This window comes from Dreissena polymorpha, chromosome 3 (genome assembly GCF_020536995.1).
Source record: "Dreissena polymorpha isolate Duluth1 chromosome 3, UMN_Dpol_1.0, whole genome shotgun sequence".
Classification (NCBI taxonomy): domain Eukaryota; kingdom Metazoa; phylum Mollusca; class Bivalvia; order Myida; family Dreissenidae; genus Dreissena; species Dreissena polymorpha.
Genome location: NC_068357.1, coordinates 77115640 through 77137170, shown reverse-complemented (window position 1 = coordinate 77137170; position 21531 = coordinate 77115640). Strand labels below are relative to the sequence as shown.

General features: G+C 34.7%; 3 protein-coding genes across 9 annotated transcripts in view; 1 reads left to right on the top strand and 2 right to left on the bottom strand.

Annotated features, from left to right (window-relative positions):
• Positions 1-6859, bottom strand: part of LOC127874838 (uncharacterized) — a 180765-nt gene extending 173906 nt beyond the window's left edge. The window contains exons 1-2 of one of the 2 annotated variants that reach the window (XR_008047129.1): positions 6386-6859; positions 5559-6182 (exon numbers count right to left, since the gene is read on the bottom strand). Coding sequence is in view for 1 of the 2 variants with exons in the window: in XM_052419478.1 (XP_052275438.1) it covers positions 5830-6182; positions 6386-6839 (807 nt within the window). In the remaining variant the exon portion in view is untranslated. The remainder of the gene's footprint in view (positions 1-5558; positions 6183-6385) is intronic. The other variant, XM_052419478.1, reaches the window with a different exon arrangement.
• LOC127874832 (DNA polymerase eta-like) overlaps positions 1-17686 on the top strand; it is a 220026-nt gene extending 202340 nt beyond the window's left edge. The window contains exon 12 of the mRNA XM_052419465.1: positions 16249-17686. Within this exon, the coding sequence (XP_052275425.1) occupies positions 16249-16869 (621 nt within the window). The 3' untranslated portion in view covers positions 16870-17686. The remainder of the gene's footprint in view (positions 1-16248) is intronic.
• LOC127874834 (ras guanyl-releasing protein 3-like) overlaps positions 1-21531 on the bottom strand; it is a 296898-nt gene that overhangs the window by 151842 nt on the left and 123525 nt on the right. The window lies entirely within an intron of this gene.

The following is a 21531-nucleotide window of genomic DNA, read 5'->3' as shown; positions in this document are numbered from 1 at the left end:
ATGGTGATCTATTGTTAAGTCTAGGATTAATAAATTTCCTTTGGTATCTTTTTCTTGTGTATGCACTTTAAAAGACGTGTTCGTTAAACATTTATTAAATAAAATACATACTCCTCTTGAATTAGAAGTGCCGAAACTAAAATAGCATTAACCACCCCATTGTGAGTAAATATGTTTTTCCATTGAAGAAATAAAATGACAATCTTGCAAACAATATATATGGGCATTAAAGTAACAATCACGCTCAAAAATATCGAATATTTCGTTGAATAAAGCTAACCCATAAAAAAATCAATGTTCCTTTTAGCAAAATGCAAAATTTCAACGTTAGATGTTGTCTGGTAGAATTGATTTAACGAGATACAAAATGCTCGTTTTTATTTTTTTGTGGCCACAAATAATTCCATTTATATCTCCCGTGAAATATCCAAACATTTACGGGTGAACACGAGATTGGATACGGTAAGCGTCGGAAGCATGACGTAGCTCTCATGAATAATCATTCTGTGAAATCAAAATGAATTCTGGGTAACTGGAACTTAGCGAATGCGAAAATGGCTTGTATAAATTATGCAAATGAACGCAACCCGAATGAATCCGATCCTGACTCGAAAGCGAAAGTAGATTACATCGTGGAACGATATTTAGATATTGAGATGCTTAAAACTTGCCGAATGCTTGTAATATAACGTTTTTACATCAATGTTACTTGTTTTTAGGGTCTTCCTATTGTAATTAACCATCGTATGGTACTACTTGTTGTCGAATGTTTTTATATAGCATAATACAGTAGCCGTATGTATTGGTGAGCGTGATAGTGACTTTAAGACTTTTAGAAACATCATTCAGACCACAACACCATATATATAATATAGCATTCTCATCTACTGCAGTCAATATACAATTCATTTTATATTCATCCAAACAAACAAACGGGCATTGAAAATTTAACACAAACATACAATGTAACAAGAACATTAAACATACAATCTAAACAAAAACACAACAGTAGGTCAAATAGTATGATAAATTGCCCTTCATTTTAGACAATACGGTCTGGTTGCTAAGCTATTCAAGATGTAAAATTGAAATACAGTCCAACCCCTACTTCCGGTCACCCCTCATCGCCGGTCGCCCCGTGTAGGGGGCCGGTCTGTGCCGCGACCGTCGATAAACACTATATAATGCATCCCTCTTTAGCGGTAACCCCGTTTCTCCGGCCAGCGGCCAGCACTTTTGCATTCCAAATGTTACAATCCACCCATATGAGTGGTCACGCATGAGTAAGTATAAAAATATAAACATAAGCAAGTGTAGTAGTAATCATAATCACTTGTCTGCCTATAGGAAATTTTATTCATAAGGCTTTCAAACATTTTTACTATCAGAGGCTATTGTATAACAGCAGATGCAAATATTGGTACAAAAATTAACAAACACAAAAAATAAACACTTTCTACCATTCCTTTAACAGCTGAGGTTATATAGAAGCACTCCATTAATCAATTTAAAAGCAAACAAAATGTACAAATGAGCCGTATAAAACAAGAGCAGCGATTTTTTGAGACAGATAAATACGTACAATTGATTTTGACTTGCAGAAACAAGCAAAATACAACGACTTGAGTGTATTTTATCAACCGAAATAAAAATATATATACTTAATTTTAGCTCGTAAAAAATAGTCTATATGAAAGAGTTGAGCATGTATTTTATGATTTAGACTGAGTGATACTTATTATACCTGGCTCACATTTCCTAACAGTGAAAAAATGCCATTCTAAATTTAAATATTCAATAAAATACTGATTAGTTAATTATCTACAATCAGTCTATTCTGAATAGTTACTCAAGTATGTCATGGTCCACGCTCTGTTAAACTGCAGAGTACAGTTATTCACGGAGACCATGAGAAGCTTTAGAAAATCACGTGTGTTTATATAAAGAGTGACCTTTAGATAAAGATCACAGGTCTATGTATTAAAAGTACATTTACTGGTAATAACACTGACTGCTCCACGAAAAAAGACAGGTCTTTTAACCTTTTGCATGCTGGGAAATTTGTCGTCTGCTAAAATGTTATCTGCTGAATTTCTAAAATTAGCATTTTCTTCGATTTTTTTTTCAAAGAATACTATCAGAATAGCAAACAGTTTGGATCCTGATGAGACGCCACATTCTGTGGCGTCTCATCTGGATCCAAACTGTTTGCAAAGGCCTTGAAAATTCGGTTCCAGCACTGAAAGGGTTAACATGGATAGCCAAGAAATAAATAAGAGTAGAATATAAAATTAGTAAAATATTCAAGCTATTGGATTGTTATTTAAAAGTGTGTGTAATTAGATCTTTTTAATTGGTACATTTAAAATTTCATTTTAGAGCTTAAACATAACATGCATTAAAAAAGTTAATATCAGCCAGTGATTTAACGAAATATTAGAGTTGAGGTAATATCAAATCAGTTTAAATCGAGCAACTACATTGATCACATTATGGCATGTGATATAATTAAATATTGTCTACATAAGGATTATTAAATCAGTAGAAATATGCAACAGCTAAGTTGACAGACATATGTAATATTATAAGCTATTTTAATGAAATGTTATTTTACAAATTTGTGTACAGCTTAATCCCATAGTATTTGTATATACCAAACGGCAACTAATTTGTTTTTTGATTAAAGACAAATCATTGTGATTAATATTTGAAAGGAGATTATATAGTACAACTTGAATAGTGACTGTGTGTAACATACCGATTGAAATATGCACAAAAAATAATTTCCACAGTTTGTATTAGAGTTGCTCTTGTTGTCACCACACTACATACTGCCTCCCGTCTTGAGTTTCCTGTTGCGGTTTCGGAAATCACTTATTGTGTTGTCTACATTGTCAAAAATGTCAAACTTTATCCGTTCATCGGATGTGGTTTGTCTGAAAACCGATCCGTTAAAGAACAAGGCGTTCTTTATATCAGGGTGTAGAAGTAGCCTACTAATTAGTCCTTGATTGCGCTTCGTGACATCATCTACTAGCCTGAATCCTTTCGTTTTCATCGGTGTTTGTTTTTTCATAATGGATGATTTTGCGTTGTTCTTTCGCAGCTTAATTACGATTGGTCGAATTGCACCCTTCTTGGTAGGAATGCGGTGTATTGCGATTATATCCTCTTGCTTTAGTTCAACATCTGCTGTTGTCCTTAGGATGTTATATACAGTTTGCGTTAGACTGGTTTCTGATTCGTCAGGTGATTCTGTGATGTTCATTATTTTAACGTTGTTTTTTCTGGAATACTGTTCATTGTAATTTGCTAGCTTAAGAGCTTCTCTGCTTGTGTCATACGTTTTTCTGACTTTTGCTTCCAGCTCAGTTATTATGCCCATCTTCGAAGAAGAGGGGGTATATTGCTTTGCACATGTCGGTCGGTCGGTCCGTCCACCAGGTGGTTTCCGGATGATAACTCAAGAACGCTTGTGCCTAGGATCATGAAACTTCATAGGTACATTGATCATGACTCGCAGATGACCCCTATTGATTTTGAGGTCACTAGGTCAAAGGTCAAGGTCACGGTGACCCGAAATAGTAAAATGGTTTCCGGATGATTACTCAAGAACGCTAAGCCTAGGATCATGAAACTTGATAGGTAGATTGATCATGACTCGCAGATGACCCCTATTGATTTTCAGGTCACTAGGTCAAAGGTCAAGGTCACAGTGATTCGAAATAGTAAAATGGTTTCAGGATGATAACTCAAGAACGCTTAGGCCTAGGATCATGAAACTTGATAGGTAGATTGATCATGACTCGCAGATGACCCCTATTGATTTTCAGGTCACTAGGTCAAAGGTCAAGGTCACAGTGACCCGAAATAGTAAAATGGTTTTCGGATGATAACTCAAGAGCGCTTATGCTTAGGATCATAAAACTTCGTAGGTAGATTGATAATGGCTGGAAGATGACCCCTATTGATTTTCAGGTCACTAGGTCAAAGGTCAAGGTCACGGTGACCCAAAATAGTAAAATGGTTTCCGGATGATAACTCAAGAACGCTCATGCCTAGGATCATGAAACTTCATAGGTACATTGATCATGACTCGCAGGTGAACCCTATTGATTTTGAGGTCACTAGGTCAAAGGTCAAGGTCACGGTGACCCGAAATAGTAAAATGGTTTTCGGATGATAACTCAAGAACGCTCATGCCTAGGATCATAAAACTTCATAGGTACATTGATCATGACTTGCAAATGACCCCTATTGATTTTCAGGTCACTAGGTCAAAGGTCAAGGTCACGGTGACTCAACATAGAAAAAATGGTTTCCGCATGATAACTCAAGAAAGCTTACGCCTAGGATCATGAAACGTTATAGGTACATTGATCATGACTCGCAGATGACCCCTATTGATTTTCAGGTCACTTGGTCAAAGGTCAAGGTCACAGTGCCAAAAAACGTATTCACACAATGGCTGCCACTACAACTGACAGCCCATATTGGGGGCATGCATGTTTTACAAACAGCCCTTGTTGATTTTGTGGTACTGCTCTCAAGCTCATCAATCTTTTGTTTTAGCTGTCCATTTTCGAATTCAAGGCCTGCTATTTGTTCTTTAAATGTATTTGTTCTGTTCTTTCGTTTTCATTATTGTGGAAATAATGTTTTTTATCAGTTCTTCTATTTCTTCCCCTTTTAACATTCTTTTGAGATCCTCATTCAATTCACTTATTCCATCTGTCATAGCTTCTAGCTGTGTATGAATATTTGTCAGCTCTTCCATGCTTGTGTTACTGCTGTTATTTGAATCAGCACGCTGTTTCTTGGTGGCTGGTTTTGTTTGAGGCTTTTGTCCTTTGAAATTTAGATGAGCTTTGTCCAATTTACCGTTAGCACTCATATTGAAGTATTGTTATATTGTTTAGAAATTGTAGTTCAGATGAAGTATTTAATCCAATCATTGTTTAAATTAGGGCACACAATTGCACAGGTAGTGGTTATCAACTGTACAGTTATTTTGTAAGTCCAATATGTCCACTGTGTCCAGGGGTATTCTCAATGTGCTTATAAAATCCAGTTTTTTAACACATATGAACACTATTTTTCACTAAATATCACTACTAATGTCCACTTTTTAAAATAACTATTTTATCCCATTTGTAACAGACATGATTACTTAATGTTTAGAACCAAACTGTACTATTTTCTGTCACTATTTCATACTTTAAAGAGCAATTTAAACAGGAGCTGTAATCAGCCTAACATCACTGTTACACCTAAACCTCAATATTTTGATGCACTGGTACATTAAAAATGTAAGCCTGATGCTATTTAATTGTCAAGAAATGTGTCCAGCTAATTGTAACATTTTATTGAATTTCAGAATATTGTTCTTCTGAAACATTAGCTTTGAAGTAAAATGACTTCAATAGGCTATGAAAGGCGCACATACGAAAATGGCACAAATACTCAAATATTAATACATGTACATCTAAAAAATTAATTATCATAAAACACATAATTTGTTACAGTTATTATAGCAATTGTTTTGTGACAAACAACACCTGACATGAAGCCAGACAAAATTACTTATCAGCATCAACATAGATAGTTGTAATACACGCTTGTTTGAAATGGTGCTATCTTAGGAGCATTAAAATATCTGATTTTCAAAGAAAGTTTAATGAATTGTTAATTATGAAAGATAAACTCTAGGCTCTTCTTATTACCTAGATATTCACTGCCATGACTTAATGAACCATTCTCAGACAAATATGGAGATATTACTTCTTAATATTGTTTATATCAAAAATGTTCTCTTTTCCACTAATAGATCTATTGCAATTCCATAACAATGATTTTATTGTTATTATTTTGTCCCACAATGATCTGGTCAGTGTTGGTAGTGTAGCAGACGGACAATGGTCCTCTCACTCCATCTTTATTTGAAGCAAGAGTCGCCAGCTTCTTTCTTCCCTCATGATCCACCTGTATCACAGTATTGGAGCTGGCCGCGCAAACAAGGACCTGTCCTGCAGGTGTGACATGTAGACAATGTGGCTGCTGTAGATCAGAGTCAGTAAAAGTCGACAATACGGCTCCGTCTTTGGCCAGTGTGAGGAGCTTGTGGTTTGTGTGGTTTGTGACAAAGATCCGTTCACCATCAGGACTTACTGCACATTTGAACACTACAAAACATACAGCATGTTAGATACTAACAGAAAATAAATAATGACATAAACACTTTATAAAAATTATGTCGTGAAAGTTCATTGTTGTTTTTAATATTCACAGTACAGCAGGAATTGTATTTTATGTTTAAATAATGATATATAAATGTGTATAAATGTTCAATGTCTTCAATATTCAAATATATTTACAATACATTTACCTGCACAAGCACCTCCTGTATCCTCATACAGCTTTTTCACAAGTGTCCCAGTCATATTGTAGTGGTAGAGAGCAGTGCCAGAGGTGATATACAATGCTCCCAGGTGATGGGCAATGCCAGTAGCTACAAGGGGTAACTTAAACTTCCTCCCATTCACCAGCTGACCATTGCTCACAGATATGAACTGCACACCCTCACCATAAAGAGTTACAGCCACCTCACTGGATGTGATTTGGCAAATGTCAGATGGATGACCAGACACATCACAGTGACCGGACACATTGTAACTTTTGTCCAACAGTTTCACCTTCTTATTACTGTGATCTGCAACAATGACCTGACCACTAGGCAGGCTGCAAATGCCTTCAAGATGGAAAGTCTGATTTCTGTCACTTGGTATTTTCACATTATACTCGGACTTCCTCTTCACATTCATCACCTTATCAAGAATCATTTTGAGTGTGTGACTGTCTAAAATCCTCCCTAGATTAGACTGTTGAGACAGGTACTGCCCAATGTCAGTGTTTGCTTGGAATATAAGTGAACTTTGAACCTTCACAGGGTTCTCTCTTAGATATGTCTCAGACTCGTGTATTTTGTCCAAGCATTTCCTGCTGGCTATGAACTCCATTTCTTTCTTGCTCTTATCATTAAGGTCCTGTACAGCTTCACTGAGTTGTTGGAGTTCATCCTTCAGTCTGCTGCAGTTGTCAACATCTTTCTTCAGAGAGATTTGCAATGTGGTCCTAATTTCTTCTAATTCGTTCAAAGTAGTTTTTTCTAGTTCATCCAAAGCAGCATTTAATTTCTTACGCAGGTCTCTGATTTCTTGCAGTTTTTCACCATATGATCCCTCCACGGACTGTAGGCTGTCCTCTTGTTTTCTCTTTAACTTATTTATTTCAGCAAGAATTGCTTGAATTTTGTTTGACAACTGCTTTATATCTACCGACAGCTTTTTGACTGATTCAGAAATCAGAGTCAAATTGGTACATTGTCTGAAATAGCAACATAAATCTCAGTAATCAATTATCAAGTAGACACATAAAATATCAAGGTTAAATAAATTATATACATCAATAGGGTCAAATTGAAAGTGCTTCAAAGGTAGGTGTGTTCATATTTATGTACATTTTGAATATAATTCAGTCGAAGTTGTCCCTTACCAGTGAAAACCATTTTTAATCTAGATGTGTAGAAAATCCACAAATATTATATTGTAACATAGTTTCAAAATTTTTAAAACAACTCTTGAAATTCTTTAAACAAGTGAGCTTTGAAACTATTGCCTAATTAAGATATTTGATTGATGTAAGTGATAACAACCTCCCCTTTTCTAATTGTGTTTTCGTTCAACTACATGTACTATAATAACTCTTAGTTTCCCAATTTTTATTTTTATGCCCCCAGTACATAGGTTCTGGGGGCATATTAAAATCGCACTGTCCGTTAATCCGTCAGTCCGTCTGTCCGTCCGGATTAGTTTCCGCTCAATAAGTCAAGCAATTGTCATCAGATCTTCACCAAACTTCATGACAATGTGTAAGGCAATAACATCTAGGTCAAGTTCGATAATCAGCCAAATTGACCCAGACACTCTTGAGTTGCGGCCCTTGAATCATCGAAAAAGATAAAAAAAAATCTTGTTTTCGCTCAATAACTCGAGCAATTGTCATCAGATCTTCACCAAACTTCATGAAAATGTGTAAGGCAATAATATCTAGGTCAAGTTTGATAATCGGCCAAATTGACCCAGACACTCCTGAGTTACGGCCCTTCTATCATCGTAAAATTTGGTTCTTTCTAGTTTGGCTCAATAACTCAAGCAAATGTCATAGAATCTTTGCCACACTTCATAAAAATGTGTTAAGCAATAGCATCTAGGTCAAGTTCGATAATCGGCAAAATTGACCCAGACACTCCTGAGTTACGGCCCTTGAATCATCGAAAACTTGCATTTTTTCTCGTTTCCGCTCAATAACTAGAGCAATTGTCATCAGAATTTCACCAAACTTCATGAAAATGTGTAAGGAAATAATAACTAGGTCAAGTTCGATAATCGGCCAATTTGACCCAGACACTCCTGAGTTACGGCCCTTCTATCATCGTAAATTTTGTTTTTTTCTGGTTTCCGCTCAATTACTTGAGCAAATGTCATAGGATCTCCGCCACACTTCATGAAAATGTGTAAGGTCATAAGATCTAGGTCAAGTTCGATAATCAGCCAAATTGACATAGACACTCCTAAGTTACGGCCCTTGAATCATCGAAAAAATGAGTTTTTTTCCTTATGTTACGAAGTTGTGCATGTTGGATTGTTATTGTCCTTTATCAAAACTTAACTTTTTTATGCCCCCCGTAGAGTGGCATATAGCAGTTGCACTGTCCGTCCGTCTGTATGTCCGTCTCACTTTTGCGTTTAGGTTTCAGAAATGCTCATAAGTTCTATGTCGCTTCAGATGTAACCTTCATATTTGGTATGCATGTGTATATGGACAAGGCCTTTCCATACGCACACAAATTTTGACCCCTTTGATCTTGTTTCTAGGCCGCCCTCTCTCCCTCTTCTCTTGGGGGTTCCATGTGAGGATTGCCTTGTCATATTGAATGCAGGCTTGCAAAGGATGTGGCCTATCCACCTCCAACGTCTTTGAAGGATGTCGTCTTCAACTGGCTGCTGGTTTGTTCTTCTCAGGATTGTGAGGTTGAACTTCCTCATCTCTGCGGCCACTTGTGCTGACTTCCAAGTCTCAAACATGGTTCGGACATTCCTTATACCGATGGTGGTAGTGGTCCTGGTGGAGTTGATGGTCTTCGGCCTGATGGCTTCCAGTTGACACTAGCTTTCACCGCCGGCGTCATGCGTCCTTCAGCTGTAGGTCCACCATCTCCCAGGTCCGTGATGTCTGTTGTTATTTTGTTTGGTGTTTCTGTAGCATTAAGGTTTCAACAGGGTAGGGTAGCTAGCCCTACGCCCAACCCTCCTCCTTTTTTAGCGCGGCAAAAAATCCGAAAATTAAAGAGTTACGAAAAATAATTATTTTGTTCAGCTAATAAAGGAGTTGTCTGAAAGATTAGAGTGTCCAAAAAATTACAGTAACTATAGTTCCCAGTTTCACTTACCTGTGATTCAGCAAAACACAATCAGAGCAGCACAGCTGACTGTGGTCCTGGCAGAATATTTTCAGTTTCTTGTTGTTGTGAACATCACATTTCATTAGCAAATCCTTCAATGTCTTTGTTAAAGGCCATTTATTTGTTTCTCCTCTTCCATATTTTAAATGGTTTACAAATATTTTATCATGATGGTGAATGCATTTTTCACAAAAACACTTCAAACATGTTTCACAAAAAATGTCAGCACTTGCTTCTGTATTTTTACTTTCGCAAGGGTCACACAAATAGTCCTTCACTGAATCTGAAGATTTATTAACTGAATCTACAAAAGTTGCCATGTTGAAAAGGCGTTGAGAACTGTCTTCTATTAAATAGTAGTGTTTTCGCTATTATCTTGACTAGTTTAATGAAATACAATTCGTGATATCAAAACCAGAATGTGTTGCGAATTGACAGGCACAGTTTTCAGTATTATACACAATGTACTGAAACTTAAGCTAGTAAAGACTGCCTAATATTGGCTGTTAAAGCAAACAACCCACTTTAAATACACACTTGAGCACATTCCATAGTCAAGTCACAAAGCGATCTTGTTCATAGATAACGTTTAACATTTGGCAGATAGCAGTGGTACAGGTATAAACCATTTTCAGAAAATGGTTTAAACTTGATACATGTATTCAGTTAAAGGGAAATTATTTGCAGATTTTTATATTTAACAGAAAAGTTGGTATATGTACATTTTAACAAATATCTAATATTAAGAATATAATATCAGTAATAGTCTTAACTGAATTAAAAAAGGCAAGATAAATAGGTTAATACAAAAGATTGTCTTGCCCAGGAACAAGGAAGCAAAATCTAACACACTTTAACAACACCACTGAGGCTTTAATACTTTACTCCAACATTCAAACAGCACGTTAGTTATATACACATTTGTCAAATGTTCAGTAAAGGTGTTACAAACACTCTTAAATGTTATGGAATCGCTTGATAATTATACATAAATGATCCACTTGTATTAAGGCATAGTTGTTATTTTACTTGTGTGAATAAAATTAGTCCATTCTTACGTTAACCTTTCTAACCTTAATTTTGTGAAAGTGTCAGTTTGCTTAACTGTGAACACTTCTCTGAACACTTCTCTTAAACAATTATGATTCTGTCATTGGTAGTTACAAAATGTGGAATTTACAATTAGTCTTATGTACCTTTATTGATTGGTCTAGGTTTGAAACATTTCTTACTTGCATTTTTAGCTCCACTGGCCAGAGGCCAGCGGGGCTTATGTCATGGTCCTGTGTCCGTTGTGCGTGCATCGTCTGTGCGTTAACTTTTTCTTTAAACATCTTCTCCGTAAGTACTGGTCCAATTCTGATGAAATTTCTCAGGAATGTTCCTTGGGTGAACCTCTTTCAAATTTGTTCAAATTATGCCCCTGGGGTCAAATTTGACCACGCCCCAGGGGTCACAAAAGTAAAAATTTGCTTATATAAGGCCTATTTTGTGAAAACTTTCAAATTTTTTTCGTCCATAACCATTGGGCCTAGCGTTATCAAATTGGGTATGTAGAGACATCTTATAGTCCTCTACCAGATTTCTTCAAATTATGTCCCTGGGGTCAAATTTGACCCTGCCCCGGGGGTCACAAAATTGAACATATGCTTATATAAAGCTTATTTTGTGCAAACTTTAAAAAGCTTCTTGTCCATAACCTTAGGGCCTAGGGCTACCAAATTCGGTATGAAGTGACATCTAATAGTTTTCTACTTAGTTTGTTCAAATTATGCCCCTGGGGTCAAATTTGACCCTGCCCCGGGGGTCACAAAAATGAACATATGCTTAATATATCCGAGGCCCGCGAAATATCTCATTTTACACTGGTAGATTCTGCCTAAGCATTTTTTAAACGAAAGATATAAATGACTGTTTTTCCCAATTTTCCAATTAAAATCGGTTTCATAAAATGTGTTTCGTATGCAAATGGTGCCGTTGTGAAGCGAAAATTAAGATTATTGAAATTACAAATATCAATCAAATTAATGACTGACATCATATTGTTTGATAGGAATAATGAAATGTGTTTGTCAACGAAAAAGACTAAGTTTTAGATACAAGAAACACATATTTTGTTTAGAAATGTGCACAGTAAATTTGTGTCACGGAAATCAGTGTTTCTGTTTGCAAATTGGGAGTTCAGTCTACTAACGAAGTAAAACAATTTAGAAGTAGATCTTTCGAACATGGAAATAGACAAACATGATTTGATTTATATGATAGTGGATCTGTGTAAAATCAGATTCATATGCATATTTTGCTTTATTATGTTTGTCACGCTGTTCAGTTAATTGAAATAGCATTGAACAAAAGATGTGAAATGCAAGATATTGAAAGGTAAACAAATTATGTATATTAATTTAACTCAGTTTAATACATCATTAACACAAGAAGAACACTCAAGTGTGTTTGTTTATATTTAGTCCATTAACCTTGTTTGTATATAACATTATATATAAAAAATTGTATTGTTTTGTTTGTTTTCACTAAATGGTTAGTACTAGTATTCTTCTTTTATGTTAACATTCTCAAAATTCTTGTTTTATTATAGGCCCTATTTATCCAAAATAATTTTTGAATGACATCATTTTATGATTTATAAACAGATTGCAAAAAAATATTTGTTCAAGATAAACTGTACAAAAAGTGTTACATTGTAATTAAGTGATTTTAATATTCAGTAGCAAAAAAGTAAGGAGAATCCACTTTAAAAAAGATGTATCTATTAAAAGTACAACTACCAATGCCCTTGACAATCCCCTTGTTTATAACATGACTGCCGCTTAGTCTATTACTAGCAACTTATCAGAGAATAGGTCAGATACCTTATTTCAATATATGGCAATCCTAGTATTTGTCAACAAGAGGGCCATGATGGCCCTGTATCGCTCCGCTGTTTTTTATGCGAAAAAAGTGTGCAATGCGCATGGGTTGAAATGTACTCAAGCATGTGAAAATTTTCAATTTTGTGACCCCCGGGGCAGGGTCAAATTTGACCCCAGGGGCATAATTTGAACAAATTTGAAAGAGGTTCACCCTAGGAACATTTATGAGAAGTTTTATCAGAATTGGACTTGTAGTTTAGGAGATGTTTAAAGAAAAAGTTCTTGCACGGACGCACGCACGCACGATGGACACAGGACCATGACATAAGCCCCGCTGGCCTTTGGCCAGTGGAGCTAAAAACAAACATGACAGGTAACCAATGTCAGATGGAAAAAGTAAAGGAAAGTTAGGTCAAGCTAATTGTTTGTCAGGATATCTCTTTAAACCTCACACCATATGCAAGTAGTGTTGCCATGATCGCAACATCTTGATGAATTATAATTCAATTTTTTGTCTCATAAACATTAACTTTGTTAACAAACAACCTCTACAAAGTTATCATTCCTACTGCCTTTCGGCACCTCATGAACCTGAAAAACTCGTAACTTTATGTGTCCTCAGGCAAATATCTTCTTTGTACAATAAACAATTTCTTCACCACGTTAACAATCCTGCTACACTCACTTATGTCTCAAGAATGAAGTAAAGTTCAGGTGATCTATGTCATTAGGTATTTTGCATATGTCATGAACTATATAAGTAACAGAAACTTTGAAACCTACAAACTCTTTTTGGAATTTTGGAAAAAGATTCATGATTGAATGAAGGAACTTTCATTAATCTTGTAGAACATGTGTAGATTTGATCTTCAGCATCTAAAAATATGTGAAATAGAAAGAACGACAATATCTTTTGGAAAGATAAATGTACCTACGTTATAAGCAAAGGACCTGTGCGACAATTCGCGGACTTTTTAGTCTGTTTAGTTAACACCGTAGTAACCTTGTCCATATATAAAAATGCTCACCCTTCCAACTTAAAATGCCCAGTGGGACGAGGGATAGAAAGAGAAAGTCACATGCTTGAGTACATTTTAACCCATGCGCATTGCACGCTTTTTTCGCATAAAAAACAGTGAAGCGATACAGGGCCACCATGGCCCTCTTGTTATCAACTCACATTTCTGTTCAGAACTGAATCATCAAATTTGCAAACATAAGCTAAATTGAAGATAAAATGTCCACTAGAGAGTTATTATCTCAAAATAAAGGAGTCAACAACTACATGATTTGTAATCATAAAAGAAAGATACAAAGCTTTTTGCCGCATTAATAAATTATGTAATGTGTAATGACACATGATTGCAATGATGGAAGTTAACAAAACATGAATAACTACTGTACATATTAAATCAGTAAATTTTATTTATTATTGATTGTCTAACATGTTCCCTTTTTAATTGGCGTTTTAAATACATTTGCTATGTTTGCTTTATTTAAGGTTTTCATTTGAAAATAATTGTATAATAGTATTTTCCTTATTTCTCTATAGGCCATAAACATAAAAAAGTAAATGCCTTTAATTGTGTCAATTACTTTGAGATTACCAAATTTGAACTTTTGCCTTAGCATTGGATGTCGTTATAGCGTTCTTTTTCTTTTTGTACCATATATACATTCATATACCAGGTAGTAAAAAAATCTTCCAAAACACTTGGTACCGTCAGGTGTTGAAGTTTAAACCTATTTAATTAAGCTTGATTGCATAGAAAGTCTAAAGCTTGTTTGAAACGCTTGGAATCAGTACTATGATGTCTATGGGGAAGATCTAAAGAACTCTCACACAGTGGGAATCGAACCCGTGACCTCCTGATTGTTAGGTGGACACCATATCCACTACACCAAGGCGACTTGTTTGATATTTGGTGTTTAACATAGTATCGTGGTTCTTGACCAAGTTGTTGAAAGTATGCCTCTATGGTCTGAATATATGTGTATATTGAAGACTTTAAAAATCATCTCTGAAATCGCAGGACCCAGAGGTTTGTTAGTTGGCATGCATGGTCTTGTTTGTGTGTAATTTGCCTTTGAACAAGCGGTGTGGGGGTATTAGTCATAATTTCATCAAGCTCTAGTGTTCATTGTGATAAGCCTCGCTTTGGGAAAAATGGGCATAATGCATGTGCGTAAAGTGCCATCCCAGATTAGCCTGTGCAGTCCCCATAGGATAGTCAGTGACGAATCGTTCCACCTCAACTGGATTTTTGCAAAAAAAGGCTTCCTTTTAATGAAAAATACCATTAAAGCAAAAAGTTTCCTCCTTGATCAAATTCAGAAATTGGCGAATCTCTCTTACAGAACAAGAGAGCTGCCAAGTCTCTGACCCTGTCCGTGCGTTATGACAGCCAGCCCAGCCCAGTGTCAGCCTCTGGCGTGTGTGCCCTCAGCAAGTATGACGGCAAGAAAATGGCCGAGGACGCTTTCTGTCTGGTTCAGCAGTTTAACACCACTACATCTGACCAGACCACTTGGTGAGATGGTGTTGTGTTCTTGTTAAAATGAGGAGTCAATGTGAAACAGTTGTATCTTGTATACTGGAAATTCTAATTTTACTAGGTGCATGTACAGCATGCCTCAATTTGCAAAATTGATTTTTTAAATAAAAATCAGAACCAGTACTTTTTTATGACAATAACATAAAATGTTATTAGGTAATTTGCTTCTTTGCCTGGATTACTTAATTACTTTATTTCCAGAGTGTGTCAAGCTCAGAACCATGTAGATTTTAGGCCTTCTATATGATTATGTATTTATATGAGCCACTCTCTGAACACGAGTCTTAATGTATGTGCAAAAAATGTCGTCCCAGATTAGCCTATGAATTTCACACAGGCTAATATGGGACGATATTTTCCGGCCCTAAATGGATTTTGCTAAGAAGAAACATCCTTTTAATGAAAAATACCATACAAGCAGAAAGTGTTGTCCCTGATTAGCCTGTGCATTAAATACTGTTCTCCCAAATCGCGACTCTAATGCATATTTATGTATAATGTTATATTTTATTTTGATTTTCATATTTTTCCAATCTGTTGCAGGTATCCACCTATCATTTGCCTGGGGCTGTCTGCGGGGAAGTTCCTGGATGACAGTGCCTGCGGGTCAAAGAGTATCGGGGAGATGTTTGCCAAGTCTGACAGGCCGGCTGGTGTATCATTCACACAGAATGGTTCTCAGGGGACTGACACAGAGGATGTCTATGGGAAAGAAATAATGATGACGCAGTCCAGTCAGAAATTTATAGAAAATTGTTCTGGTTCCCATTCAAAGAAAAGTAAACCATCCATTTTGTCATTTTTCAAATCAAAAGAGACTGAAGCACAAAACATGCCAAAACTTGGGAATGTAAGGGATTTTAAACCAAACATTTTTGTGAATGAAGGAAACCAGACACAAGTGGTGGATTGTTCATCTGAATCAGAGAGTGATAATGGTTTTACGCAGAGCAATTCATCAGAAGGGTATATTCGTTCAGATTCTAAACACAAACTCCACCTCCCAGACGACCCTGTAAGTGTTAAATTTGATTTAGAAAATTTGGGAAAAAATACTACAAGTAGTAGTAAAACTGATGTGTCTTCATTTTTTATTAGAACAATAACTCCATTGACTGCAAACACAGATTGTTGTCCTAAAAATGTACATTTAAAAAGAGGCCTTGAAACAGAATCCTTTGAAAGTAAAGACATGAAAAAACAATCTGAACTGGACAGCTCTAGTGCAGAAATAACATCCTTTTTCAAAAGAAAACTATTAGGTTTACCACATACTGTACAGTCAAAGACAGTAACTTCTAAAAAGGTTCATGACAAATCAAGATATGCAAGTAATATACCATCAGTGCAAGAGGATTGTAACAGAGGTTGTTTTGTACAAGAAAATAAAACAGACTGTGTTGAAGCTGCAGAAGGAAATGGTTTAGGCAGGGATGCTGGCAAGCTAGAATTGAACTCCTTTTCTCAAAATGCAGTGATATCAAAAGAAGAAAACTCCGAATCTGAAACTGTTCAAGTACATTCTGAAGAATTAAACTCAGTTTATGAAAATCATGTGATACCGAACACAGCATTAGACTCTGGTCTTGAAACTGAAATGTCAAAACAGGCCTTAAACTGTGACCGTTTAAATGTGATACCAGTCAAAGAATTCCAATCGGGTTCTGAAAATGTTGTGATATCGCTGGAGGATTATTTGGAGTGTGAAAAATGTCATAAAATGATGACAGTTTGGGAGATGCCCGAGCACATGGACTTTCATTTTGCCTTGCAACTTCAGGAGGATATGAATGTGCCATTAACGGGTAATAGTGTTGCCACAACGTCTGTTAAACGTAAGAGCTTACAAGGCAGTCAAAAATCTAGTAAGAAAATGAAAGTGTGCTCATCACAGGGAAAGCTGGACAGCTTCTTTTCAAAGAATTAGAAGTTAAAGTTTAGTATATATGTATGTAAAAAATTTATTATTTTATGTATTTGAAATAATGAATTCTGATTTAATTTGCAACTGTCTTTGTAAGAGTTAATGCAAAATAAAGTTGAATAAAATAAATACATAACAGTTATGCACCATTTTAATACTAAAGTCCAGTTGACTGTAAGCTGAGTTATGTTGGATAACTTATCAAGCATTGCAAAGAATAGCTACCATTTACATTTTGTACAGGGCTTGCTATTTTATTACATGGGCAATTCTACTAGAATTGACATGAACATAATTTGGGAGATTAATTAAATGCATACATTATTACATTATTTCTCTCATAAGTTGTTAAAACAAAACCAGTAAGCAATCCAGATTTAAAAATGAACAATTTAAATTAAAATGTTCCTTTGCTACTTGTGTAATAATTTTAGAGATGTTTTTGGCGTTATGTGTATTTATGTTTTGTATTGAATCAATAAAATTGTAACACTATTTTCACCAATTGTAAAAAGCTAGACATTTGTTGTTACTGACTAAACATACATGGACAATGCACATCAATTTGCCTGTACTTCTTCGTTCATTAATTATTTTGCCAAGGAATATTTTAATGAAAAAAAAAATGAGTTACGAAGAAACTAACAAACGTTTGTTTGGAGTTTATTGCCCTCCATAATTCACATGTTAACATAGTCTACATGAGAGCAAAGAAAAACTAAATCATGATATAAAAAAAACAGACAAAGAGTTCTCGCACACACCTTGTGTATTACTGTAGTCAATCAGTTCAATTACCTGGTTCACAGATTTCTAAAAGGGTGACTAGTTTGCACATATTTTAAGCACCATGAGAATACATGGAAAGCTGAGAAAAATAATGATAACAAGTCTATATCTGAGCCATTACACACTTCTGTGACTCAGTATTAGGGACGAATTAATCTACAGACCTAACAGAACAAGCCCAAATAAACAGTACAAATATGTGACAAGATCAGAGTAAATAATATAGATGTTTCTAATACCAGTATTCAAAAAGATTTTAACAGGGTCAGAATTGAAATCATACGGAAAACAAACACTAGTAGGTGTCGCGATATATAAGCAGTGTCTCGCCAAAATGGTCTAAGGTTATTATTACCAGCATAGCTCCAAACCAGTCTTGAAGGTTTCTTGGTCTCTTAACCCATAACCACTTTAATAGAAACATATTTTGACGCATTTGTAGTCCCTTAGAAAACTAAATTTAATTTAAGACCTTTCTTACTAGATTCAAGTTTTAAAGGCTTCATTTCCAACCCTTTGATACTGATAAGCAGCAAACAGCAAAAAACCTGAACAGACTTCGAGTTACTCGCAGGCTATTCTTGTTTTATGCTGTTTGCACATGGCCATTTTCACTTTGCCTCTGAGTGAGAAAGGGTTAAGCGGCCTGGGTAGCTCCATCCCAGACTACACGATTACTCAGGCTGGTCTGACGCTATGTTAGCTATGTTGGCTGCATATGGCATAAGACCCATTTTTGCATGATGTTGCTCATATGTCAAGTTTATGTTATAATTATAGTGCCTACTCTGAGTTTGTCTTACCGCACTGATGACTTCTTCTCTGTGATTGGGAAAATTAAGAAATGATGTGTGAACATTTACTTTTTTAAAAATATCTAAAAAAATTAAATTAACTAAATTCTGCATTAATTAGTAATGAATAAGATATGTTTAATATGTAATTTTGATGTGTCAAAAAAGTGTATGGTTTTCTAGAGGTAAGTGTATATGATATTACTTTTAACTTATAATATTCAATGGGGAAAATACATCTGCATACCACAAAACAAATGAGCAAAATATCGTATGTAAAACATAACCATAAATATTCCAGTAAAATAAATAAAATGGAATGTATTATAACATATTGCACTACTGCTTAAATCTTCATGATATCAATGGTTTCATCTCAAGAAATATGGACAGGTTCTTATCACCCTGACAACTGGTTCTGGTTGTCGGAACACAATTAACAAAGCAAGTTTCTACATATTTAACTTTTAAAGAAACAACGAATTGCAATACATGTACTACATTAAATGATGAAGGCAGCATTCTCATACGAGTAAAATAAATAATTCTTTGTATGGCCACATATGTTTTTATGTAGCAACAAAAACCTATGTAATATATTTTTGTAGTGCTTGGCAGCATGCAAAGCGCAAGATGAAATGTCTTGTTGAATTATCAAAAAATTATGAAAAATAAGTTGTAATTTTAATTTATAATGCTTGAAAAGATGTGTGTAAAAATGCATTGATTGATAACATCTTAAGATTGTACAACTTCAACAGATTTATGTTGATATTTGTTTTTATGGATTTGAGTTGAGTACAGATGGTAAAATCTTAATTAAATTTGGTACAAAACATCCTCACACATAACACGCGCTCTGGGAATATTTGCTTGAATGCATGTGCGTAAAGTTTTGTCACAGAATAGCCTGTGCAGTCAGCACTGGCTGATTGCTTATTAGGGAGGACACTTTCAGCTTTGGAATAGAATTTTCTGTTAAAAGGAAGTATCTACTGAACAAAATTAAAGTCTAGGTGAAAAGTTTCATCTCAGATTAGCCTGTGCAATATCTGGGACGAGACTTTACACTCAAGCATTAAGCTACGTTTTCTCAGATTGCGGAATACATACATGCACATCTGCCAGACAGCTGGTTACAATGATGCTAACAAGGTTACACAAATTTAATGACAATTCTGATGAAAAATTAAACAAAAACAACAATAATTAGATGTCCTGCACCGTATTACATAATTTGTAAAATATGGTCATATATTCATATATATGTACATATATAATAAAAACATATATGTCGATTCTAACATATGGTTGTTATGTTGATACATTGTATATATATATATATATATATATATATATATATATATATATATATATATATATATTCAAATATTATCAACAACATATGGTTTGAGTGTTGACAATTAATTCGTTTCTATTTACATGACCTCAATTACATTCTGGCATGACTTTGTAAATAACATAATAACCTCTGTTTTAACTAATGTTTTCCTTTAATGTAATATTTAAAACTTAAATGAAATAAATAACCTCAAACAGGCAAACATTAAATAAATCGACTAGAGCCATAAATGACAGTGACTAATACCCACGTTTAATTTACGGGTCAAACATGACTTTTTAGAGCATTAAAATGGTTTTACGAAAGCCACAAATGCAGATCGAGCCTCATGACACAATGCTTTCAATCGACCAAAACAATATGTCACAAGTGTGACTTATTTTATTTCACCTAGTAACTGTGATCTTTTTTCAAACTTGGCCTTCATAGTATAGTTGCACATGTTTTGTCCAAGTTTCATGAAGATTTTGCGTTAAATGTGGCCTCTTGTGTTCACAAAGATTTCTTACATTTTACCAAATTAGCTACTTTTACAAGTTGCGAACTTGGCCGAGATATCATTGGAAGAAATGCTCTGATAAACTTTCATGAAAAATGGACAATAAATGTGGCCTCAAGAGTGTTCACTGCTTTAACTCTCATTTTACCCAGTGACATCGTTTTAACATCACTTGACCCACTTTCAAACTTGGCCGAGATATCTTAGGGAAAAAAAATCTGACCAAGATTCATGGCAATAAATTTGCCCCTTCGTTAAGTTGATCTACTGGTACTTTATTTTTAAGCTTAAATTATTCATTCGAGAACCATCATTGGAAAGATAACAGTTAGGGGTTTTTCCCTTGCACCATGATTGATGTGCAGTACCTCACTTGACTAAATAAAATTTTAAGATAAATAACAGTATTGTTGTTTTTCTGTTCAGATCTAAACCATTTTGAAAAAAAAATCATAATGATTATGTGTACTTATATGTTTTCATCTTTAAAACTTTCAGAAAATTAACAATATATTTATCTTTCAGAATTAATAATAAATGACTAGCCTATAATGATGTCTTAATTGAAACTATATGTCATGTTTGAAAACTCCAACAATTTCAATACAAATAAATAACAGCTTTCATGTATAATATGTACAAAAATAATAGCAATGGATAAACATTGGCCCTTCCAAAAACTAGTAAAAGTAGAAAACCAACTATTTACATAAATAATAATACCATATAATGTTCTATGATGAAATACAAAAACATATATTTCATAGTAATTAGTATTTATATACATGGACACCCCCAGTATTGTATTTTTGTAAACGACTGTTTGGAAAAAAATTCTAAAAACACTGTATTATGTGAATTGGGAATAAGACATCAATTTGGGAATAAATTGTGTTTTATCAAACGTGCATAATATGCAGTTTTATATGTTGCATTTATCTAGTTTTACAAATTATAATTAAAACATATACTTGCATATATAATAGCATCATTTAAATTGATTTTACTTCAAAACTGGATTTTTTATTAATTAAAAAAAAAAATTCTCATGAAATGAAACTGTGTCCATGCCGCGCATGGACACGGTTTAAAAATACACTTTAAATGACACAAATTCAATCACAGTTAATGAAAAAGTCATGGAAAATTTCTTATTAAGCTTAAATTATAGATAATATATTACAAAAATATATGTAGATCATGAAATGAATAGTTTTGTT